The sequence below is a fragment of the Cheilinus undulatus genome, linkage group 2, assembly GCF_018320785.1.
Source record: "Cheilinus undulatus linkage group 2, ASM1832078v1, whole genome shotgun sequence".
Lineage (NCBI taxonomy): Eukaryota > Metazoa > Chordata > Actinopteri > Labriformes > Labridae > Cheilinus > Cheilinus undulatus.
The window spans coordinates 39,860,047-39,886,580 of NC_054866.1; the positions used below are offsets into that span (position 1 = coordinate 39,860,047).

At 42.0% G+C, this 26,534-nt stretch overlaps 1 protein-coding gene across 4 annotated transcripts in view; it reads left to right on the forward strand.

The window, feature by feature from the left end:
- robo1 (roundabout, axon guidance receptor, homolog 1 (Drosophila)) overlaps positions 1–25,794 on the forward strand; it is a 350,443-nt gene extending 324,649 nt beyond the window's left edge. For 3 of the 4 annotated variants that reach the window (XM_041803292.1, XM_041803300.1, XM_041803310.1), the window contains 14 exons: positions 1,813–1,984; positions 3,926–4,126; positions 7,731–7,757; positions 12,372–12,414; positions 13,992–14,146; positions 16,068–16,460; positions 17,136–17,249; positions 18,360–18,504; positions 18,785–19,015; positions 19,870–20,369; positions 20,455–20,616; positions 23,642–23,917; positions 24,004–24,197; positions 24,561–25,794. In XM_041803292.1, coding sequence (XP_041659226.1) covers positions 1,813–1,984; positions 3,926–4,126; positions 7,731–7,757; positions 12,372–12,414; positions 13,992–14,146; positions 16,068–16,460; positions 17,136–17,249; positions 18,360–18,504; positions 18,785–19,015; positions 19,870–20,369; positions 20,455–20,616; positions 23,642–23,917; positions 24,004–24,197; positions 24,561–24,575 — 2,628 coding nt within the window. In that variant the 3' untranslated portion in view covers positions 24,576–25,794. The remainder of the gene's footprint in view (positions 1–1,812; positions 1,985–3,925; positions 4,127–7,730; positions 7,758–12,371; positions 12,415–13,991; positions 14,147–16,067; positions 16,461–17,135; positions 17,250–18,359; positions 18,505–18,784; positions 19,016–19,869; positions 20,370–20,454; positions 20,617–23,641; positions 23,918–24,003; positions 24,198–24,560) is intronic. The other variant, XM_041803317.1, reaches the window with a different exon arrangement.
- The last annotated feature ends 740 nt before the right edge of the window (positions 25,795–26,534 follow it).

The following is a 26,534-nucleotide window of genomic DNA, read 5'->3' on the forward strand; positions in this document are numbered from 1 at the left end:
TTAAGCCGTGCTGATATCTTTTCTAACAGTTACCTCATTTTGAAGCTGAAAAATGTGTCAAGCTGTTGTTGAGTTCTAATGCTAATATGTTTTTTTCTACTTTTTTTAAACCTCTTTTCACCTTTTTGCACCAATTTTACCCTTTTTTCATCACCTTTTCCTGCCCATTTTTTCCTTGTAACCCCTTTTTGCCACTTTTAACCAATTTTTCCTTTCATCTATTTTTGCCTCTTCTTACCCAATTTTTCCCCTTTTCACCACTTTTCATGTCCATTTTTTGCCTCTTTTAACCCATCCTGACACTTTCATTCATTTCTTCCTAGTTTACACCCATTTTTGCCTCTTTTAACTAAATTTTTCCTTTTCACCTCTTTCTCTGCCCTATTTTTGCTTGTTTTTGCTCTGTTTACTTCTTTAAATCTCCTTTTTCCATTTTTTGACAAATTTGCCACTTTTATCCAAATGTTGTCACTTTAAACCCATGTTAAGTTTACTTGCAATTATTTAATTGTGTTTCTCTTAAAGTTGTCTGTTTTTTCTGCATTATTTATCTGGAATCCTGACTTTTGTGCACTTTATGGCTTTATGTTCTATGTCCATCCACAATGTTAACATTACAAATAATAATAATATTAAAAACAACAATGTATCAAGAAAAGAGGTTAACATTTTGACAACATCTATATCGTACTAGAGCATAAATTAAAAAAAAAAAATGTATTGTTTGTTGCTTTGATGAGAGTGGTTATTATTCAGGTTAATAATAAATACTAGATAACGCAGCTTAACTTTTAAATGGACCATGATTTTGCTGACCTCCATGGGCCCCCTAATTGGCTGGACCCCCTTTATACCCCCTTATGGGCAGCCTACAGTTCTCTCTTTGCCTCCTTTTCCTCCTCCCTACCTGATAATGTGTTGTTTTTTTTTTGTTTTTTTTGTAATGGCTTCACTCTTGACAGCCTTGTCCTTTTACATTATGCTGTGGAAGTCCTGTATGTTAATTGGAAAGCCTCTCTCTGTAACAGGAAATATACTTTAGTAGCAGGAGAGGAGATGAGGCAGAGCGAGTGGAAAAGTTAAGCTACTGTTAATTTTCCAGGTAAATGTTTTCAGGTGCTACGCTTTATAGTAATTTCATGCTTTTTAAGTTCAGCATGAGAACGCTCCCTGCTCATTACCTAGCCCACTCCCTCATGGCACTTACACTAACTGGAATTTCTTAAGATACACTGAAAATTTCATGACTTTGTAGTTCCATGATAGAGGTGCAAATGTTGGTACATGCACATGTGTAGCACACAGACCATGAAGTGTGTAAGCAAACCCGGTTAACTGTTTGGAGGAGGTCGGGGGTAAAGAAAGCACAGTGTCAGGGCTTCAGGATGTGGAGGTCTGCAGGCCTCATGCCAAGGTGAATGTATATGTCTCTTTGTGACCCTGGTTTAAGTCAGCCTGCTCTGCTTCCTGGGAGTGACAGCACTTAGCTTCTGCTCAAATTGGGTTATGGAGGCGATTACTGATTCCCATTTGTTTTTCATGGGCTTAAGGCCACACTGAGCCGTGTTATGGCTACCTCACCTAATACTGAGCCTATGTTGAGCAGAGCCTGTAAAACATAAAGGCAGGCCGTAAAATGTTTTCCTACCTCAGAGATGTAACATAATACCCACAGAGCACTGAAATGTTGCAATAGCAGCACAAACCAATTATAAAGACGCAGATTGGTGGCAGCTACCAAAATGAATTCTGTCACAAAACTCTCATAACATCACCTCCATCTCCTCTGTTTCCTTGTCTCTATTATGGCAGATTTGGTGTTTGGGTAACGAGAGCAGGTACCACATCAACCGCACAGTCGACGGCTCAACCTTATCCGTGCTGATTCCCAGTCTGGCCCCTGGGATCCGTTACAGTGTGGAGGTAGCAGCTAGCACTGGGGCGGGTCCTGGGGTCAAGAGCGACATCACCTACTTCCAGCTTGGTGAGTAGAAAGAGGAATAAGCTCTCTCTCAGAGGAGGTCATGTCATTATTGTGTTTCTCTACCTCCCTTAAGCCTGTTTGTCCTCTGGCGATCTTTGCACGCAGAATGAAACCCAATCATACGACAAATAATTATGGCATCAATCCAGTCATATAAATTAAACCCTTACTGCAAAGTTATCAGACAGTTATGTAATTCCTTTCTCCATAGTGTTGGACTTGTTCAAGCCTCTACGTGTTCTTTCTTTCATTATAAACAGCTGCACTTAAAATCTGTAATTAAGATGATTAGTGTTTTACAATCATCATATACTTTGACACGGGGAGTTTGAGTGACAGGGAATCTAAGTCGTTTCGTGCACCCTATAATGGAGTTTTGCTGCAACAAGGGCACATTAAATTCCTGTGTGGCAGAGCTGTTTGGCTTGTGCCCCACCCTGCTCTGCTCTGCTCTCCAGTCAAGGATGCAATGTTTTCGGCTTGTGCTCTGCTTCAAACAACAAAGGCAATAATGAATCCTAGTCTCTGGGTGCAGACATGTTATTAATGCTAAGAAACTCACTGCAAACTGCATAGGGGCTGTTTTTCTGCATGTATCTCTTGTTTTTTATTGGTGTAGATAGACGTATATTTTGAGATGTTTTGTCAGTTTTATTCCCTGAAGCGATGTGCCGAGGAGAGGGATGGGGGACGTGAATATCAGGATGAGGCAGAAAGAGAGAGAAAAAGATGTCCGTCTGGTTTTAAATGTGTGATCGAGTGGGCCGGGATGGGCATGAAGATGCATCGGCTGTGACTGATACAATTTCTCTCCCTTGAAGAGTTCCTGTGGTGATTGTTGCCATGTACCAACACTGGAGTGGAACAATGCGCCTTAGGGACCAGCTCTCCACCCAAATGCATTTGTCACACTTTGAGCTTGCATGCGTCATCCCAGCCTGGATACCTGTACAGTCCCTTGTGGGCTGCTTAGTCACATTGGCATGCTTGGTACACTCAGCCAGACTGAGGCACAAATTGAGAGGATGGGTAGTGAGAAGAGAGACACAGGCGGAGTGACTGAGACAAAGCCAGACGCAGGGATGTGGAGGAGTGCAGGCAGAGGGCTGGTTTCATTGGGGGGAAGTGTTTTTGCCTCTGGCTCAGAAAGTTGGTAGAGATGAGTGGCTGCAGCATGAAAGACTCGAGAAAATGAGATGAAGACAAAGTAACACGAACATGAAGAAATTTCAGAATGGCGGGGGGTGGGGCACAAAGAGAAGTCTTTCATGTCTCACGCATGAGGGAGAAGCACAGAGAGAATAGACAGATGAGAAAAACAGACGAGAGTGGCTTGTTGTGAGCAGACGGAGCCTTTACGCCACGATTCACAGCAGAAACAGCTTCAAGGCGTTCACACCTCGGCTTTCCACAGATGTGCCTGAGTTTGCTAATTACTGTGGTGTCTGTGTTTGAGCATGATCTCATTGGATTTATTTATGTGATTATGAAAGCAGCATTGCTCTGTGTAAATGAGGCCCCTCTCTGTGGTTTTCTATCTGGCTCCATCAGGCTTGTTTGGTTCACACAGGCTGAGACTGAATTCTTTGGTTGCTTTCCTCTGCTCACCTGCCATTGTTGACTTGGATCTGCAATGAAAGCCTTTTGAATAATAGAGAAAAATGACTCCATTTTCATATTCCAGCCTCATACACTCCTGCTGAGATGATGAATCCTTTCGAGCATCAGGCAAACGAAGAATGCTCATTCTTAAGTACCATGCTGAAATCATTTATTTAAAGAACATATCCTCCCTATTTTAGGTTTTCCACTGGGTTTCAGCTCAAAGTTCAAAGTCATTTTTCCTGTCCTCCTATTCCCTCACATTTCCCGTCCTAACAGCAATGTTCTTTCCACATATGCACCAGCTAACGCACTCTAATCCTGTTCTTGTACCTTTAGATGCATCCGGGCGGATGACAGAAACTGTGGTCCATGAGAACCCTCTCTCCCAGCAGATCTCAGATGTGGTGAAGCAGCCGGCATTTATAGCAGGAATAGGAGCCGCCTGCTGGATCATCCTCATGGTGTTCAGCATCTGGTTGTACAGACACAGGAAGAAAAGGAATGGCCTCTCCAGCAGCTATGCAGGCATACGCAAAGGTCAGTAAAAATTAAAATGCCACTTTTAGGTTGGAGGAAGTTTTCTAACTTGTAAAATTTAATGAGAAAATTTTGGTAATACTTAATTTTTGTGGGCCCTAATAACCTGTAATTTTATAGTAATTAGGTGATCATTTCATAGAAATTATTTGGCATTTTACACGTCAAAAATATGGTGATATCAAGGAAGTACTGACCAAGTAATAATGTATTAAATTATCAAGAAGTTACTTGTAATATTGTGGCAGTTCTCTGGCAATCAGGTGGTATTTTTCCCTAACCATAAAACTATCATAACCTTTAACCCCTAACCCTAAACATTTCTCGAGAATTATTCAGGCTAGACTCACTTTAATTTAGTGGGCCAAAATAAATACACAACCTTGAAATTATCAAGATACTTATATAGAAAGCTATCATCTTATTTCTGAGAAATTACTGGGTAAAATACCAGCTGATTACCAGAGAACTGCCGCAATATTACGACAGGGTTAGGGTTCAGGTTCAGGATTAGGCTAAGGTTTGGGTTAGGGTATAATACCACCTTATTTACAGGGACTTGCCTCACTATTATGATGGCTAGGATACAAGTCAGGTGAGGGATTAGGTTTAGTGTTAGGGTGAAATACCACCTGATTACCAGAGAATTGCCACAATATTACAATGGTTAGGGTTAGGGATTAGGATTAGGAGATTAGGGTTGGGACAAAATAGCACCCAATTACCAGGTTATTACCTCAATATTACAAGGAATCACTTGTAAATTAATACGTTATTACTAGGTAAAGTCCCCTATATATCCAAGTTACTAGGGTTGGGTTAGGGTTACTAACCCTACTTTTAAAATGACAATTTATTACTTGTAATTACCTCCTTGTTCATGTGTAATAAGTAGATATTTACCTTTATTACTATAACATTTCTTGTAATTAGGGCCCACTGAAATAAAGTGCTGAAAATTCAATGCAGTAGTTAATATTTCTGTTCTTTATATATATTTTTGTTCAAAGTTAGTCCCCTCCATCCTCTTCCTCCCAAATTCCTTCAACCCTCCCTTCAGATCCGGCCTGTCACTCACAGAAAGACGTCTTTGTAGAGCGCTCTAGGTGAAGTCTAAGTGAAAGTACTCTCCAGTCGAGTACTTTAAGATGTGATGTGAGCCCCCGCTGAGAGTGCTGCGTGAAGACGTCTTTTATTTCTCTTTCATACTTCTGTCACGCCGATTCTGCAGGCGTGTGTGAAGAGTGTTTTCAGTAAAGTACATTCTGAGGTCCAACAACTCCCCCCCTTTTAGCAACTCCCTTCTGACGGTTCTGGGAAAGAGAGAGTGGCTCGCTATAATCCTGCTTTATCAAGGACATACTGACATTTTCACATGCCTCAAGTACTAGTTGTGTTTTCAGAGAGGGGCCTTTTATATGGAGGAGTTGAGCATTGTGCATTCCTTCTAGTTGCATCTACTTTCTTGTGTTTTTCAAAATAAAGAACCAACATGTCTTTTTCTAGCCTCTCAGAATAGCCACAGCAGTGTATTTTTATTTTTTACCTGACTTGAGTTGAAGTGACAGGGTTCATGATATGCCCAACCTCAGCCCACAATAGTTACAGTATAAAGAGAGCTATTAGCCTTTCTTTCTGAGCCTCATTTATGTGTGGGCTGGCTTAATGTGTGGCCTTGGGCTGTGCAGCTGCTGCCTGTTAGCGCTACCTGCACCGACCCCACAGCAGGGCTCAGGTTTACCTCCGACTGTCAGGGTTAGAGAAGATCCTCCCTTCAACCTTGAGACATAAGCAACAATAGAGTGGCTTAACTGATGGTAATCTGTAGCTGTCACATGAAAAAACACTGGCTATACATGTTCAGAGCCACTGCACACGTGCTAATGTTGGGAATTTTGAGTCATGTGAAAGTGAGAGACATCAGCCAAGCTTTTGCTTAAGCGCTGTGGTTTTTAACAGCTTTTACACATACTTGCGTCATTTATAATTGTAAGGAGTGTTATATAATCTTCAAACTTCTCCCAGTGAACAATTCGACACTTAGAAACGGTGCGCCAAATAAGATATTTTTTAAATCTGACCATCATAAGACTGCTATAAATGGGCTCCCAGATTTTTTCTGATGAAGGAACCCAAACTGGTTATTCAGAAAGAATAAAGATACAGAATAATGGTTTTAAAATATTTATGGCTACATTACGGATCCACAGAGGGAAATAAACTTTGCTGATGCTACCCGCTGACTTTCTGTGATTCTATATGTTGATGTTTACTCACATGGACTCACAAAGCTCTTCAAGAGCACAGTAGTGTTGTAGTAGGCAGAAGTGCTCCCCCTCCTCCCCCTGCTCACTCAGACCACAAGAGGCCTCAGTCTTTGTTGGAACTGGTAACTAAGAATGTTTTGAAAGGAGTATAATTGCAACCACATGAAGCAACAATCTGCATTTGAAGTGAAATAGACTGAATTGTGACTTTTGTATGTGTCTGTCTGCTATAGTGTTTTCCTGTTTTGCCTCTCATAGATGCACACATTGTAGTTTGAAAACTCCAAAGGATCATTCCAGAAAGTTTTCTTCTCTAGTGAATGTATTGATGCAAATCTTATGCATCAAAACTGAACATTTTGCAACACTGTGCAATACGCACACAGAAGTTTTTCAAAAAGGAAAGTCTTGCAGCTGCAAGGATCCAAATATAGTCTGGCATTGCTGCGATCTAAAAAATCTCTGAATCATAGCTCGTATAAAGCTTCCTCCAGCTGGGGACTGAACTTCGGTAACATTCTTGAGTCAGAATATAAACCTGATTTACGTATTTCAGTCACATGCATTTGTCACAGACTGGTTTGCCTACCAAGTGTTAGTCTGTCTCCTCTTCAAAGGCATTCATCAGACAGATAATAAACTTGTTTGTGCACCAAGAGGACAGATTCAAACATGATAAGAAGACTGTGGCATTCAGAGGACATTTTTGGCACACATTTAGTATATATTAACTGTTTGAGGAAATACAAACTTGACATCAGCTGTGTCTTTCTTCTTGGATGCTTAGGTTGAAAGAGAGGAGCAACGTTTCTAAAATGCACATATTTAAGGTAGTGCACTGGATGACTTTCAGCTCGGTGAAAAGTTGCATCAACTGACATGCATACTGCAGCATTCCTCAGGTCTTCAAAGAGGGCAACAACAAACAGAATGCATTTTGGAGACGATGCCGTGCAGCTTAACCAGCCCTCATTACAGAATCTAAATCTGCCTGCAGAAAGTTGATGCTTTGCACAGAGGCCCCCTTCAATGCCAGAGTGTGTGATTGAGCTTTGTGGGTGATGATGTGAGTGTTAGAGATAGCAACATATATCTCCCTGGTGTGTGACCCTGGCCCAGCAGGTCTGCAAAAGTCTGGGCCAGGATTTGAACTAGCAGCTGGCTCAACAATCACTTTCTCTCTGCTGGGGTCCAGAGACATCTCCAGGGATCAAAGAGTAGCGTGTGAATACAGCCTAAAATACTCTTTCAAAAACAGAAATGATGAGTTGATGAAGTACATGAATCATGTCATGATTGTTTCTAACTTAATTTTCGTCCTTTTTTTGTCCAAACAGTGCCATCCTTCACTTTCACACCTACAGGTAAGAATCTTTTTCCTCAATTTACAATAAAAGACCATTTATTTTCACTGAACAGCTTATACAACCACCAATTTCCCCTTTATTTTTAAACACAATTCTCTTAAATAGTTTTAGCATATTTGCCTTCAAAGTAGGTCATTATAATTCAAGATTACTGCCATTTAAAATACCGGGTTACTGCGTAATAGTGATGGGTCAAAGCTGCGGCTCCGAGAGCCGATGCTTTATAGTGAATCAGAAGAGCCGGTTCGCATAGAGTGAGAGCCGGCTCCCAAGTTTTTTTTTCTTTTCGCTGCTTAGCTCTCATAGTGCTCAGCCCCAGCTCTGGTCAGAACTTTGTTTCTTATTGGCCAGCGTGGCGGCCATGTGGCCAATCACATGTGAGGATAAAGGATTATACCATTATGTGAAAACAGAGAGGGGGGGTGTCGCTACCCAATCCGTCCCAGAAACCCGATTTGTACTGTACATGTGCAAACACGCGTCTACATCCGCTCAGCATTAATTCTAACCCTAACCAGTGGAATTTAAATGCAAACCGAAGAAGGATTTTGTAACAGAATAAATGCACAAAATTAGGCAATTATAAGGCTTCTCATAAAAACACTGAATGCAAAAGGGTTTTCAACACACTAACCATTTTTTTGCGAAGTTAAGGTAAAATATAGGGCTACAAAAGATGCTAAATAAAGAGGCATTCGGGAGTCGGCTCTTCTTTGGGAGCCGAGCCAAAAGAGCCTGCTCTCTGAAAAGAGCCGAACTTCCCATCACTACTGTGTAACTGAGAAAACTAACATGTCAGAGTAATTTGCATGACCAAAATTGAACACTTTACATCTCAAACATGTTGATTATATCCTTAATACAATAGCACATAGCTGACTGTATTTCTGCCTTTGAATGTACTATGTTTTTTCACAGCCTAGTTTAAAGCCAATAATCTGTAGCTCTGTACAATAGTAACGTGAATATTAAATGTGATAACCTTTACAGGTCTTTGAAATGCTATCAATATGACAGTGGCTTTTAATATGGGGTCATTTCACAGCCTTGTTAATCTTTTCACCTTGGTTTTTATCTCTGGTTTTGGTCTTACGTTCACTGATTTTATGTACTTTTTAAACTATTCATTTTCTGTCTCTTCTTTGTAAAACACTCAAGTCTGCATGTTTTTTATGTATGAAAGGTGCTACACCATTAAAGCTGAACTGAGTTGAGGCAGCTAACTGAGTAAACTTGTGGACTACAGACTGCTCTCCTAATAAAAACATGCAGCCTGGATTTTTTTACTTACCTTGATGTTGTTCATCTTTTGTCCAAAAGATATAACATAATGGGGATATATCCACAGAAGAAACACTGCCCTCTCTGACATTTTTTTAATTCAGTGCTAGATTTACAATAACACTGACACAGCTTTAGGTTTTCCTACTGCACATACACAGCTGCAAGTAGTAGAGAAACAAATGTTGTGTGTAGGTTTTGCTCACTTGCTAGAGCAGTTGCCAAAATAAAGATGCTACAAGCTTTAATGCAGTGGCTGCAGGTTCAAATCTCAATCCTGGTGCTGGTTGGTGCATGTCTTGACTCACTATCTCTGCCCATATCACTTGTTGCTCTTCACCTGTTCTGTCTAATAAAGCCAAATAGTCTAAAAATAGTCTTTAAAATGGAGCACACATTCTTTGCAGATTTTTTTTTTTTAGCAGTAACAAAAAAGGAAAGGAAATTTCAACATCTTTTCCAGTGAAGGAAATACTTCTATGATGAAGTAACTATTGAATTGCAGAACTGATGCTCTATGGTATAACAATAAATAAATAAATAAATACTCTGATGGATTAACCTAGCAGAGATCTTTATAATTCAAAGCTGAAACCAATGCAGAAGTGCAAAAAGCTGCAGTTCCTCAAGTGTCCACTTAAGGCTGGCTGCAGAAGCACAGGAAGTCACATAGACATCCGAGTGTAAAATGCTGATTTCACAACATAAGTAAACATGTTGGGCACACCTTATGGGTGTTTTTTATTTATAACTTAACTGTTTTCATTTGAATAAGAATATTTAGTTATGCATAATCAGGGGCATGGCTGGTGTAACTACAAAACAACACAATGTAGCTGTTTGTCAGGAGGTTTAACCCTCTTAGACTGACATTGTATACAACAAGAAGAGACACAGGTTACAAAAGGTTAAATGACTTTTAAACTATAAAATAGTAGCCACTACTTTTTCCATTTCCTCTAGAAGCCCTCTGTTTTGCCGTTCTAATTACACTAATTATGCCCTTGTAACCCGTACAGAAGCTTTTCTTATGAGCGTGAAATTTGGGTGACTTTCTGGGGTATTTAAAGATTAAATCCACACCAGTAATTCTGATACGGAACATCTTTTGATCAATTTTCTCAATCAGTTGTTGATCATTTATGTCACTAGCAGCTAATACTATCCAATATATTTGCTTTGTGACAGGCTGTGACAACAATAGCAGGTTGTTTCATCGTGTCATGCTTTGTCAACATCTGCAGCTTGTCAGTGCCTCCATCATGAAATGGATGGTATAAACAGCTTATAATGGAGACAAAGAGAGACAGAGAGCCTGAGACATGACTCTCCGTGTCACTACAGACAGAAACTGCTTTGAATAATGACACAAACTGCCAAATCTTTTTTGTAAATATGAGAATATTTTGAAGACTTTTTGTCACAGAATCACTGTTTTTTTTTTCACCTTTGGCCCCCACAAGATGGGAGAACAAGTTTGTGCAAAAAAAAAAAAAAAATCATATTCATTATGCTTACTATGGGACACATAAAAATCCTTTAGGTTAGGTTTTTCCTTGTCTTTATAGTCCCATTACGTCTTAGAAATTTAAGTGACATCACTGCAGCACAAATATTCTTAAAGCCCAGGTTGTCCTAAAAAGAGGATGTTCAAAGCTTGGCTGTGCACCACAAGGTTGATGTTTTACAAGCTTTTTAAGACAATACTTCCAGGTGAGACAAAATGGTTAACATAGCTCAGGGCTCAGGGCTCAGAGGGTTAAGACCCATCTCAGCTCCACCTCTGTTTTTATGGTTGATGTAAAGATAGTTTGGAAAAGTGTTTCAATATGGCTGCGACCACAGATTGGGCTCAAAAGCCCTCTTCAGTAACCAAACCACTCAGACCTGGTCTAGCATTTCATACTGTCCATGGGATTAACACATTACCCTCCAACGCTACCTTTAAAACCAGCAGAGTGATGAGAGCTTTTGATAGTGAAGTCAGCCAGGGACACTTGATGAACACTAACAAAAGCAGCCAATCATTGACACAGTTTGAAGATGTACCAAGAAATAAGTGTTCCACTGAATGTTCGGGTCTTGTCAGAACATAATGAATAAGGAGAAGGGGTGCCACACTACTGAGAAGCTGTTAAAACTAGTGGTAACTTGATCAAAGAGCTGCTGGCACCTTGGATGGGATTTAAGAGGATGACACATCACCATTACTCCAACACGCCAATTAGATAGGCAAGCAGAACCCGAGCTAAGGAGGTTATCTACCAATTGAAGTGACACAGTGTAATGTAGATAAAAGAAAAGCTCTCTCTGTGAGTCTCTTTCTTTTTCTCTGTGTGAGTTTATATTTACAGTCCTCTCCCTTTCTTTTATCAATTTGAATTAGTTCTTTGTGCCTCAGAGGTGTGTAAGGGAGGCTGGCACTTTTTAATGATGTTGTAGATTTGAAAAAGTGAAAGGTGAGAAGAGGTAGAACTGAAAAGAAGACAATACAGTACAGTTTATGTTTGTGGTTGTAATGCTGGATCTTGTCTGTGCAGAGGTCTTTTCAAAACAGTAGTGCTGTTGTTTCTGAGTGCCTTGAGGCTTTCAATCAGTTAGAACAATTTATGAAGTTGCAAACATGTTTCAAGACCTTTTGGAAATCTTTCAAATGACGCACATCCGTTGTATATGAGGTTAGCTTTCTGTTTCTTTAAGAAGGGAATCTCTAGTGTCTCATGTAAAACCAGGACATTTCAGCGCATTGTGACAATTTTTATCTTGATCCAGATCATGACTCTTTGGTTCACATTAAAGAAAGCTAATCTCATAGTTCCTCAGACGGCGCGCAGAGGCCAAAAGCACACTTCCTGTCTTGAAAAAAGGGAGAGATGAGGAGTAGGCACAGCTACCTTCCCCTCTCTCCCATCCTCTCTCTCCTCTCAGGGAAGAGAGAGATTGTAATTAAAGTTGGAAGTTTATCTCTCCTTCACACACCGGCAGCTTAGAGCTCCATGAAAGAGTCCAACTTGCAGCGCGGGGAGCTTCAAACACGCTGAACCCGAGCCAGAAAACCAAAGAGCTCTGCATCTCTGTTCCTCATAAGCCTCTTACACATCCTTCCCTGCTCCTGTTGCTGTCTGCCCTGTATGTGTGTGACTCAGCCCAAAACTATACCACACACAATCATTCACATGCCCACAGAAAATAGTATCGACATCATAGCTGAAAAAAATCATAATAAAATCAGTCATTTTGTGCTGATCTTGTATAAAAAGGGGAAAATGCAGTGACAGCAGTTATTTTGATTAAACTGTGCTGTAATTTTGTTTTTTCTTGTCTTCACAGTGGCGTATCAGAGAGGTGGAGAAGGCGTAAGCAGTGCTGGAAGGTAAGAGTTTCTTGTCTTTATTTGATGAATATATTAAATAAAATATCAAATCACACAAAGGGACTGGATGATTGGAATTTAATAAACAAAAAAAAAGGCTGTGCAGGGCTGGGCATCTGCACTACCTTTCAACAAACACTAGGGGGAGTGCTTTGACTTTATAACCAGCAGAGAACCAAGGAGTGGTAAGGAGTTGGATTTGGTTTGTTAGAAAATGAACAAAGCCCCATGTAGTCTGCCAGGAGCCCATCCTCATCCTGTTTGGTGGAAAACCACATCCAACCACAAGGCTGTGCCATAGCATCACCTTAGAAACAACCATGAAGACACGTGCAGACATGGAGAAGCAAAGACACACCTCTTCATGCTGTGGAATGGTGCATTGTGCACAAACAGTGACACTGGGTCTGTAAACACTGCATCAGTGTGCTAATAGTAATATGTAGATGCACTGGATTAGTATTGACATGTTTTTATAACGCTATGGAACGTGAAAACTGAGTGTAAAGTCAAAAAAGTCTTTTTAAATCTAAGTTCTCTGCTCTTCATGTGTTAATGAGTCGTTAGCTCTGAGCCATCAGCAATAAATCCATATTCATTATTTTATGATTGAATCCCCTTATATGCAGTAAGGCTGTGTCAGCTCTACACAAAGACAATGGCCATTCAGTCTCAACATACAACTGCATGTGGGGTGATTGAGGAGCTGTTGTAGAATTGTATTTGGCTGCTTGAGACAAATGTGTTCATTACTCGAAATGAATCCAAGAAATGAGCTATTTGAGAGGGAACGTAATTCATCTTTAATTCAGTGTAGGGGTATGCAAACCGGGAGTCGTTCTGTTGAGATTTGAACAGTGAAACACTGTATGGCTCTGCACTCTCTTTGTGCTCTGGATTGATTCATTTCATGAGCAATAGGCGGCTATTTATTCCCAGCTCCTTTAACTCTCAGTTGTTGGCTTGAGGTCAGGTTGTACAGTAGATCCCTGTTGAACAAGCGATCCTGTATTGTGTTCGGATTAAAAGCAGCAGAAATAGGAGCAAGATGTGGAAACAATAGAGATGGATTGCCGGGCGATGACTGGTCCACCAGGGGTTTCTCTTCTGGTGCTCCAGTTCCACTTCTTCACTTCTGTACAGCTCCAAAAAACTTTTTAAATGACAGAGATGTTTTTTGACACCATTGAATCTACTCTGGAAGTGTTTGTGGTTCACTGGCTGTTCATGACGCGTATTTCGTAACATTGGCTGTCTAATCCATGCTGATCGCTAATGCTCACGAGGAAAAGTGTCATCGGCTGTGGGCAAGTCAAGCACACACAATTTATTTAGCTGGGTTTTGCTCTAATGTGCTCCCCAGGCCTCTGTGTGTGTTTGGCCAAAAGGCAAGAAGAAGTAAAGCCGGATTTCTGTTTTTCCTATTCTTAGCTGCTGGATAAATAAACTCCACATAATCTTCTCTTTCAAATATTATGTTCTGCGGGTGTTTCAGTTCATTCACATAAATGTCATTGTGGCTTTGGCTTAGTCTCTTACTATTGTTAAACATTCAGCCCAATTTTTCCCTCTCTCAGGCCTGGTTTGCTGAACATGGGGGAATCAGCCACACAGCCTTGGTTAGCTGACACATGGCCCAACTCATGCTCCAACCACAACGACTGCAGCATCAACTGCTGCACTGCAGGCAATGGCAACAGCGACAGCAACCTGGCAACATACAGCCGCCCAGGTATGTAGTGTCAACACTTTAATGCACAAACAACTACCAAAATAAATATTCCCCTCAAACCCAACAATGCAGCTCTTGAAAAAATAACTATAGATATAAGAAGTGAAGGAACTGGGGGAATCCACAATGAGTAAAATCTGATATGTGGGTTAGCTCCCTGGAGAGTTGTTCTGTGTATCTCTCCTTTCTGCAGGTCTCCACCAGAAAAACCTGGAGAAATATTAGGATTAAGAGCGACTGTGCTTGTGTGTTTGATTTATCGTGGGTTAAAGTAGAGCTGTTTTAGGCAGGAAATAAAAGAAGCACACTGAGAGGGGCTTATGGCTGTACTCTGTTGCTAATCGAATTGCTCTGCTGATTTCCATACTGTTGTTATAGCCTGTAATGTAATTTCCCCTAAGTGCTCAGTTATTTAAGAAATGTGCAGCGGGCGAAGAGGTCAAGGCTGGACTGCAGACGGTGGCCAGAAGCAGAGGAAGAGATGGTTATAGAGGGAGGAAGGTGCACCTGGAGGAGCAGATGGAAGGGAGGAGGAAGGAGGGATGAGGAATAAGTTTATGCTAAAACATACAATAAAACGAAGGAGAGGAGGAAGAGAGAATGTAAAGTAGGGTGGCAAGGGAAAGGGAAAGATGCTTATGGAACAGCAGGTGGCCTTTTTGTTTTTCAGCATTACTTAGGGTAAAAAAAAAAGCCTCACAGGAGCAAACTACAGCTCAGCTATGTAATATAAAGTTTTAGTCTCATGCACTATGCCCTATTTGGAAAGAGAACAAAGTAAAACTTAAGGCCAAAAACTTCAGCATGGATGACACAGAACTTAATGTTATTAATGTTCAGCTTTGACCTAACTCTCTTCAGAAACTTGGACTGCTATGAAATGCTTTATGTTCTAAATTATGCACTTTGGGACTCCGTCTTTAAGGGCAGCCCATAATTCCTACCCAGCTGTTTGGCCTAATATCCATCCAGCCCTGCAATAGTAGCTCATTACTTCAAACCTTTCCCAGGGTGGATTAATAATTCATTTTGTAGACTTTATAGTCATCAGGTTGAGTTCTTTCTCTGTGCTAATCATGCCTTCTTCTAGGGTTGAAGTGTTTAACTCAGCCTTAACATGATGTGAGATGTTTAACAGGGAATAACAGGCTAAAGGCAGCCCTCACTCTTCGCATGACGCCCCACTGTATGACACTAAGGAGCTTGCCAGACGCATGCTTTGTGTGTGTGCCAAACCTAAACTCTGTGAACATTAAGAGGATCACTGACGAGGTGACAGAGCAAAGAAATAAGAGTTAATGTCCCTTTATCTCTGCCATAGGGGCGCTTTCACACGTCAACCTTTGAAGTGTCGAGCTGATCGAGCCCGTGCAGCTGAAATGTGAGGCGCGTGGCACAAGCAGCACACACCTATGGCCGTCCTTGGTATTTACCGCAAGGCTGGCTCTCAGATCTGCTGGAGGATTTGAATATTTTATGAGCCAGGGAAAATTGGATCTGTCAGTGGAGCTGTGCTTTTACTTCACGCCCCTTTCCAGGTCTTTGATACAGACATGTCTCTCTGTCCCTCTCAATGAGCAAAGATGCTCCTGCTGTCAGATGGGAAAGAACAGAGATGACACCCACATTGAGTCATGGGAGAGGGTGAGCAGGAAGGTGTAATACAACCCGTGTCACTCACCCAAAGTAGATCATTTGGCTATCATCACTGAGACTTTAAACAGAAATAGAAACGTCTCTCTGTTTAAAAAACTCAAAATTAGTATGTAAATGTTGCTCACTCTCCTCAAATAAATGCTTTCAGCTCGGCAGTAGGTCAGATGAAGCTCCATTGTTTTAAGCTTTTACCGCGCTGGCATACTGCTGCTAAGCTGATCAGCAGCAGACGAGATTGACTAAATACCCTCCTCATGTTCTCCAGCCGACTGCATCGCCAATTATAACAACCAGATGGAAAACAAGCAGACCAACCTCATTGTGCCAGAGTCAGGAGTCTACGGTGACGTAGACTTGTCCAACAAGATCAATGAGATGAAGACCTTCAACAGCCCCAACCTGAAAGAAGGACGCTTTGTGGGACCGGGAGGCCAGCCAACGCCATACGCCACCACCCAGCTTATCCAGTCAGCCATCATGGGCAACAACATCAACTCAGACAGAGGGACTGGTGGGAGTGGAGGAGGAGTAGGACTTGGGGTTGGAGGGGAGATGAACGAGAAACACTGCTGGAAGCCCAGCTCAGTGCAGCAGCAGAAACAGGACATGGGCTCCCAGCTGCAGTACAACATCATGGAGCAAAACAAGCTCAACAAGGGTGAGTGTGTGGAATACCCAGCAGCCAGCACTGAGCCGTGATCTTCCTTCATCTGATACTTCTTGCTTTTTCCTCCTGGCTCTTTCATCCTTTCCTTAGAGGCCCTGTAGAAAAAAAGTTTCACTCTCATATTTTCTCCTCAACATCAGCATCATCACTCTTTCTCTCTGCTGTCTGTACACAATTCATGTAACCCCTCATCACCCTCCATGCAATCCTCTGTAATCTTTGCCGCTAAATGTGGGCCCGGGCCTGAATTGCTGTCGTCGGTATCTGGGTCATCTTTTTGTGATGAAGGCAGGTGTGAGGGTTTATCTTTGGTGTCACATTTCTGAAGGGAAGACAAAGATAACTCTGGGATCTTTAGGAGCTTTGAACAAAGCTATCATCACGCCGTTGTACCTACAGAGGAACCACAGCTGGTGTGATAGTTTTGAGGTTTTTGTGCAGATGTTGCATGTGTAACATACTCACCTGAGATTATACAGCATGTTCTGCATGCCTCTGGTAACACGTAACACCGTGTTATGTCATACCATGGTATAATTTCACTTTTACATTGTGAAGTGTTTTCTTACCTTTGCATTACCACACACTAGATTAGGATGTAATTAAGTTTGACAGATGTCTGCCTAGCACTTTACTTACCATACTATTAATTCTGCCTACCATCAGATCGCTACAGAGGAGGGGACAGCCCCATGCCAGCCACCATCCCATACAACCAGACACATGACAGCCATGGAGGCTCCTACAACAGCTCTGACCGAGGCAGTAGCAGCACCTCTGGTAAGACCGCTGGGGCATTAAAGGAGTAGTCCTCGGAAGAAGTGACACAGGTTATAAAAAACAACCTATCAGGGGACTTTCTCTGTTAAAATTTTGTTTCAGGTTTTGTGTGTAGGCTCTATTCAATATGTTTTCAAGGCGTATTATTGTTGTGAACCATATAATCACATGCACTCCCTCCAGCCCTGTTTGAAAATACTCAAAAGCAATAAATCACTCTGAGGGGCTAATAATGCATGCTCTAAAATGGCGATTTGATTAATTTCCATGTCAGCCTTTCCTGAAGAGAAATTGAAAGGGAGATGCCTTTAGAGAGTGGAAAATTGTTGAACACAAAGAGAAGAGGAAACTGACAACAATGCACCAAACAAAGGCACAAGCATCATGCAGTTTTCTGCTTGAGTGTTATACTTGTTGAGTACAATGCCAAGCTATGGAATATTTATTGCAAATAAGATAAAAGGTTGATTTTTAATCAGTTCTTTGTTTTCTTGCTTTTTACTTCTTTGTCCTTGCATTGCTAACATTAATTGGCTTTACTTTAATTCCAGTATGGAGCAGCCTAATTTCATCAGGACCTCAATGTCTGTCTGCAGACAAGGACAAATGATAACACATTGCAGGCGGCATGCAACGCTGCCACCTTAATGCCATGTATCCATTCTGATATTGCATTTGAAGTTCAAGTCATTAAGGAGAAGCCTTTAATGCTCACTGCACCTCACACCTCATTGGTTCACTATTCTAATAGTTCAGTATTAATTGGACCCTTTTCTGCTGTTTTCTTCCTACCTTTTCTCTTGCCTCTTGGTGAGATCGCTGTAGGGAAATAACTGAGTTTTATAAAAATGTCCTATCATTTAATAACGTGAGGTTTGAGTGCTCACATGCATAAAGTATGGGGTTGCATTAGCCTTTGCACTCTTATGTGTAAAAGGATTTTCTCTTTGTTAGACAGTCTTGTTAAAGCTGTCGATCCCTTACTCATTACCAGGTGATTTCTTCAGCATTAATAATTGATGTGTTTTTCAGACATAGACTGAATGTAAGTTGGTGTGTCTGCAGGTGTCTTGTGACTGACAAAATGCTTTTTTTCCCTGTTTTTAACAGGGAGTCAGGGTCACAAGAAGGGAGTGCGCACCCCCAAACTACCCAAACAGAGCACAATGAATTGGGCTGACCTCTTGCCCCCTCCCCCTGCAAACCCACCCCCAAGTCGGAGCACAGAGGAGTACTCTCTGTCAATGGAAGAAAGGTGGGACATGTCTGTGAGGACACAAAGAAACAGACAATCTGACAGGCATGCACACACTATGTTTAAATAGTACTTCCTGTCTTCTCTCATGTTTCTGGCATCCATTGTGAGCACTTTCCCCTGAGGGTTTCCTATCTATTAGCGCTCAGTTCTTGTCAAACCTTGATAGAAGGATGGCATGAATATTTAGTGCATGTTTTTCCGCCTGCAGTATAGAAAAACATGCATGTTTTCAGTGAGTGATATGTAGGTAATGAGACTTGTTTTTCTCTTTTGGCAGCTGTGACCCAGACATGCAGTGCCCCATGCCTCCCTCTCATATGTACCTGCAGCCGGACGAGCTGGAGGAGGAAGAGGAGATGGAGAGGGGGCCCACTCCTCCTATCAGAGGGGCAGCCTCCTCCCCTGCTGCTGTATCTTACAGTCACCAGTCCACAGCTACCCTTACACCCTCACCCCAGGAGGAGATGCAGCCAATGCTTCAGGATGTACCAGACAGCCATGAACGCAGGTATGCCTGCAAATAATACAGTCAGTCAGGATCATGACTGGGGTGAAAGAAAGCAATGAAGAGAGAAACATTAGCTCCCCTGTATGACTATTAACTCCAAATTCTGTATACTGTAAGCACTGTTAGTCCTTTGCAAAGGATACCATAGCTTTTAGATTAATTTCTTACCTCCAAGGGAACCCTTTCTCTAGGTTCACCACAGCATAACGATTTGGCTTTCTTGAAGAGATTTTGAAGTTCTTGTAAAGGAGTAATACATCATTGTTTGCATTTAGTTGGTTTCTGTAGATTTTTTTTCTTGCTGTATTTCTTTTTGTTAGTGCACAAGAAGACTAACACATCTTGAATTAAGCCTCAAACTACCAAACAAATCCTTTTAAAAACAAGAAACTTGTTCAAGCATATCAGTGTTGATATTTTGGTTCTTTTATTTTCATTTTATTTTTTTGTTTAAATTCATGGACAACATAGTCCTCTAAAATGAGTTTTAGGTGTGAAGATCCTCCTTGGAAATTAATCAACCCATGTTTAAGTATAAGTCACTTTTAATTATTAGGCTCAAACAACATTTCCTATTATGTTGGGACAAAAAGTGTTTAATGTGGTGAAACATTACCCTGTCAAAGGTTTTTGGATTCTTGTTGCTGGTTCTAAATTCAAAATTGGCTCATATTTTTCCATTATAACAATATTTGATATGTTAACTCCCTTGTTCAAACTTTTAAAGAGACAGGGTTGTACATGCAAAGCCAACTGTATGGCTCCATGATGATTTGAGGGTTGATTTCTCTGAATACGTCCACAGATATTTAAGATTTTAGGTGATTCTGACACCACATTTTTAACTCGTACAGGCGCCATGCTGTGAGCCCCCCAACCCCTCCACGGCCCCTCTCCCCTTCGCACACATATGGCTACATCACTAGCCCGTTGGCCTTGGACACTGATGCCATGGAGGAGGACGATGATATATTGGAAGAAGAGGAGGAGGAGTGTGATGAGACAGATGCAGAGGTAGCCAAGATGCACTACCACCACACCCACCCCCACACACACCCCCACCATCCCCAGATGCATCCGCGAAGGTTGCTGCTACGGGGGCTGGAACAGACGCCTGCGTCCAGCATGGGCGACCTGGAGAGCTCAGTGACTGGCTCTATGATCAACGGGTGGGGGTCGGCTTCTGAAGAGGATAATGTCTCTTCAGGGAGGTCCAGTGCCGTCAGCTCATCAGATGGATCCTTCTTCACTGATGCTGATTTTGCTCAAGCGGTGGCAGCAGCGGCGGAGTATTCAGGCCTCCGGATGGCCAAATATCCTAATGCACAAGGCCACGAAGTGGGAGGAGCTTCAGGTACATTTAATGGCCACTTCCTAATGAAATGTCACCGCAAAACTGTTGACAGTTTAAAAACTACAATGTCGTTTCCTATTTCCAGCACGAAAATACCAAATAAACCCGTCGGGCCACCGTCCTGGCAGCCCGGTGTCCACAGACAGTAACATGAGTATGGCAGCTGTACACAGGAGGCCTCCCAAGAAGCAGAAACAACATCCTGTGGGACATCCAGGGAACCAGCGACGTGAAGCCTATAATGAAGGTACACACAAGATAACACAGTATTCTCAAAGCAGAAGTTATTTAGAAAATGGTGCCCATGTAGCTCACCTGCTAAATCTCTAGTGCAACATGTGTTCAAATCACACCTAAGCACTTTGCTGCAGAACATCCCCTTTCTGTCCTCCCTACTCTCATCTAATTAAATCTGTTTGTATCCATCGGAGGCAGGAGATGGCTTCAAGAACTATATTTTTTAATGAATTCAAGTGAGTTTATAGGGTTTCAGTAGAATACTAGATAAAAACTCCTCATGTATCTCACACTAGCGTCCTGACAAAACCCCTATTTTAACCTCCGTCTGAAACGCTTCAGTTTCGCTGCTGTCTCTTTAACACCCCCCTCACGGACCTGCTTTCGTCCGATTGGCCGATTTTCTGGAGGCTGGCCGGCGGCAGGACTCAATGTTTTGTGCCCGCCCCCTCCAATGAAAATTTGCATACGTGAAGTATGGACATCCAACATTGTGACTTTATAATTATGTTTTAAAAATCGGAAGAGTATAATACCCCCTCTTTAAAGACTGACTGGTTCCTCCTTTTGGGATACAAAAAAGTCACAAAGTTATTGTTCAGTTTTTCCTTTTGTAATGTAGATACTGTGAAGGGACGGGTATCAGGCATGAGGTTTTTGGCAGAGCCTTTTTTAGGAGTTTGTATCAGTGGCTCACTCTAGAAATCCTCAACTGATATAAAGAGAAAAACTACAGTTTGTCATGATGAGTGTGGGTCCAAAGTTTCAGTCCTTCGTCTGTCATGTGTTAATCTCTATGCGTGCATAGCAGCGCTGCTCCACTGTAATGCTGCTGAACAGATCAGGCGTGTTGGATGTAGAGGGGAGGGTGTCTCAGGGGTGCTCTGACCAGCCAGGCTCTGCTGACACTGGGATGTCTCTCCTCTCAGCCGCTAATGAAATTGATCCAGGTGCACAGGCTCATACTGAAGTGCCACCTTTTGCTCTTCAGAGCCCAGACATAAACCAAACAGGGGCTAACACCAGAGCAGGAAGAGAAGCTTTAACCTTGTTAAGGAAAAGAGCAATTGGCTTTTTATAGTGTCATTTTTAACCTACCAGTGGCTTGTTCTTCTGCTTAGATCTTCTGAGGGGTCTTTTTTTTTTTTTAAATATATCAGATTGTGAGCATGAGCACAAGCTCTGTCTACTGTATGTGCTGTCCCAGTGCTGGCTCTCCTCTCAGTGTCAGGTGTCCTTGAGTGTTGGAAGCACTTGGCAGGGAGATTTAATATCCAGCTCACTGGGAGCCAGACCAGCTATATCACTGCAGAAAATCCCACCCTCTACCCCAAACCCCCACCTCCTGCCATCATCCTTATATCCTGGCTCCTTCCCCATCCTCTGCCCCTCCCTTCTGGAGTGATCGCTCCATCTCTCTCCTCCACTCTCTCCTCTTCTCCAGCACTCTCCCCTCTCTCTGCCTCTCCTCCGTCTTTGTTTGAGCAGTGAGGGGGCGGATGACAGCTCTGCGCCTCTGTCTGTCCATCAGCCCTCCTGCTGATTGCATTTGATCTGAATGGATTGTTTTTCATTTGGAGGTTATTGCCTCGTCTGCCCCCCTCTCTCTGTCTCCTCTTCAACCCCCATCCTACACACCATGTCTGTGGTCCTGAGGGCTGGTGTTGAGGTGATAGGTGAGGGAAGGTGGACTTGTGAAATTCAAAGAGACGGAAAAATGGAAAACATTCAACAGATTTATGTTTTACTGCAGTTTTGACCATGACTTCTATCCAGACTACATCAACACAAATAAATGCCATCAGACGGCAAACAAGTGAGCCAGCTGTTGTGGCAACCCTTCTACTTCCATTTTTCATTTTTCTCCCTTACCCCCCATGACTCCTACTCATCTCTGCACAGAGGATACAGAAACACCCGACTTGTATTACCCCTAAGAGTCATATTGGATGTACTTTCTTTGTCTCCATCTTTGAAGTTAAACCTTTCCTATTCCCTCTGATCTGTCCCGTCCCTGTCTGTCTAATTAACCACCAGGCATTCCATTACACCCTCCTTGGTGAGCTCAGAGCCACATTTCAGACCTGAGCTCCGTCCTCACTGATATTTCCTCATAAATCTAACCGGCGCCCTGCTCTTCCCGTGCGGTGAGCTATATCTCACTGACTGTGGCATTGATCGGACTCAGACCAAGGCAGGACTCAGGAGGCAAGAGAGATATTAAAAAACTGCAGACGCCTCTCCGCTGTATGATATTGACTCACCCCCCTTTTGTATTCAGGACGAGTGGACGGAGGTGGAGGATAATCAGAGGAGTGTGTCGAAGCTGCTTGATTCTGCAGCAAAGACATCACTTGCCTCATTAGCCTTTTTGGTGTGTAAAAAAGGAAATTAAAGCTGTGATTCTCCTCCGCAAAGTCTACGGGCATTTAAGGGTAGCCTCCAGGATCCAAGGAAGCTGTAAGAGTTGGCACTCGCTACATCTTTTAACTGTCTAATCCTATGTGAATTATGTGCCTGGATGCTGGCAAAACCATCCTTCAAGTCGGACTCTGATTAGAAGATGAAAAGTCATTGATCCCAGGTGGACAAGGCGCTTCTCTCTGCGTTCTGTTAAGATGTGATGAGAGCGAAGCAAGGCTGCCCACTGAACAGCCTCGTATGAATAATGGCTCAAGGACGAGCAGCATTGATTCATCGACGGGGGGAAGTCGAGCAGGTCAGAGAGCCAGCTGCTGACCGTCACGCTCCCCTCTTCCTTCCAGCTAAGATCTCATAACTCTCTGGGCTTTATCCTGCCCCTGTAATGTCGTCTCTTCTGTTTACTGTGGAGTGTACAGTGCTCAGAATATGTACACACTCTGCAGCTGTGTTTGCGTGTCAGCTCACAGGTGTGAGACAGCTGACTGACAGATTGTACACATAAAAGTTTCAAGAGTACACAGATTCTCCTTTCTCTCACTTGTGTAATTACATAAACCAGAGTTATTGATGTCGTTGCTTATTGTTTCTTATCTCCTGTGTTTATTCCTCAGATCTCCCACCTCCACCCATCCCTCCTCCTGCGGTGCTAAAATCGCCTACGCACCCCTCAAAGACAGCCCTGGAGGGGAGAGGAGTAATTTCACCTAAAACAGGAGAGGGTCGAGACAAGAGAGGGGGGACGGGAAGCTATCGGCCCCGAGACGGCTCAGATACCAGAACCAGCTCGTCAGAGCGCAAAGACGTTCAGGAGAGACAAAAGACTGCTCACGGAGGGAAAGGGAATAAACATGAGGGCAGCATCGCCAACAAGGCACGCCAACACGCAGGTAATAAAATAAGCCACCTGAGGATATCCCTTATTCTGTTTATGATTATAGAGGTTTTAAATCTCACCTTTATTTGTGACTTTTAGGTTCAGAGGACATTTTGCCGTACAGTCGACCACAGTTCCCCACAGTCAACAGCCCCCGAGACCCTAGCTCCTCCAGCTCCATGTCCTCCAGGGGCTCCGGGGGCCGGCGGAGAGGAGAAGGAGGCCGCAGGAACCCTGCAGACATGGGCCTCAACACCACGGGGGCCTTCACACCAGGAGATGAAGAGCTAGAGGTAAAAAAATTATTTCAGTTACACAAATTGATTCTCAAAGCACAATGGGCCTCAATCACCAATATCCTACTGAGTTTCCCATTAAAGGTATTCTTAAGGTAATCCTACAAATTGTTTTTGGCAGTTTCATGAAGCTTCTCTGGGTAAAGCCCTGGTGTTAGATTTTAAACTTTGCTGAACGATGTCAAATTCCTCTGAAATCTGAGTGGGTCTTCAGAAGTCATTTCTTCCCAAAAAGGGTTGGTGAATGAGGCCCAATGAGTATAAACCTGTTAATAAAATTTTTATCATAAACACATACATTGCACAGCTTGTGTATCTTTTTCTATTTGTGAAAGATTAACAAGTCTTTTTTTCCCACAGATGGTAGAAAGCTGAAGAACAGAGGAGGAAACCGAGGAACTGTCCTGATTTTTCCCAGAAAGGAGCACCATTGTTTCTCTTACAATTTAAATATCTCAGTATTCACCATCATGTTTGCTGCCATCAGTAGTGTTTCTTTACATTTGGAAAACAGACCAATTGTTTTTTTTTCTAACTTATCGTTTTCTATGTCCATTTAAAAAAAGGAAAGAGAGTCTGAGGATAGAAGAAATGGTGCATTCAAAACAAAATACACACTAGTATATTTATGTTGAATTCCAATGCAATATGGAGGGAAATCCTACTCCAGACATTGACATGACTCGGCTTGCCTTTGACCAGAACTGTGGGAGCCCATACAGTCACACGTTACTGTAATAAAATAGCTGCAAGCAGAGAGAGGGGCGGACTGTCTGTAAATATACGTGTATACATGATGTCCTCTTGTTTTACCCATCGTGGTACCTCAAATTTGTCTTCCTTGTTTTTATTTTGCGAATTCTAATTTTATTATGCCAGTAAATATAATAATTATTTTATCATTTCCATCCATGTTGTAAATGCTATATTATTTAGCTGCCCCAAGAAAGTGCCACTTTGGGATTTTTTTTCTTTGATTTTGTTTTTTGTAATGCACTGTTATGTTTCGTGTTGTCGTCAATGTTTGTTATTTGTTTTACTTTGGTTTTAAAAGCACAATCACTAAACTTTATTTTAAACCATTCTATCTATTAACCTTTTTGTCTTACTGGAGGAAAACAGGTATGACAAAAGAGTCTAGTTAATCCTGATGATGACGATGATGATGATAATGTAGGTAAAGGTTGCTGTTTACGAAGGCTGTGCTTGAAAGGAGACTCCTTGCGTTGTGATTGTCTGCCTCTCCGGTTCTGACACGAGCTCAAGTGATAAGAAAGGCCGTTAATGTGAGTTATAGCTGCAATGTAAATATCTGTTTTTCGCATTGACCATAAAACTCAGCTATTGCACATTAATCCGAAAAGGTTTTGTTGTCTACTAATGCACTTAAACGAATGTTAAACACAGGAACGAAGAAGAGTCACTTTGGGAATCTGGAGAGGCTGTAATTGGACAAGAAGAGTCTCTTTTCTTGGCAGGGCAGGGGTGGAGGACCCCTGTTTTTTAAGGAGAAAAGGGTGCTGTTGTTTATTCATAGGACATCTGCAAACATTTGTTTCGTAAAGCAAAAAAGGAAAAAGAACTAAAAAAAAAAGAGATGAATAAAAAAGTTCAAACAATACATGTTCCTTTGGTTATTTTTATGTAACCTAAACAGATAACGCTGGTCTTCTATGTTTTTCTCACTCTCTGAAATGAAATACACAATATGTGACTGGTTCACCGCCTCATCTTCATTTTGAAGACATAATCATGAGACGGTGCCACATAAGAGTAAAACCCCATATCTGTGTCTTGAGTCTGTTAACTCAGAAACAGTGAAGACTGAGCAGAAATTGTGACAGAATCTTCTTATTCATCCAAAACTACAGGCAACATGCAGTTTTCAACAGCCACTCATCTTCCTGTCACTCAGACACTTAAAGTGCTTTCTATAGATGAATCAAGGGACATTTTCTTTATAAACCTGTTTCAAAAAGACACTTTTTGGCACAGATTACTTAGCAGTAAGGCTGAGCTTCACATACTGATGCTACATTTATTCAGGATGGCAACCCAGGTTCAAGCAGGGATGAGTATTGAAATCTTATACCAACATGGTGTGCAGTGACATCTGGGGATCAAAAATGATGGCAGAGTTTCAATAAAAGCTAATAGTATTCACTTTAGTCCTGCCCACCTTCCCCACCACTGCAGTTGTTTTTCAACTTTTGCTATAGCACATTGTCCTATAGTTACTGTGACATCCTCACACAGAATGAAGAACTGGCAACATGAATGAATATTAATAAAAGATAGATTCAAATGAAATATTTGATACATTTTGTCACTTCT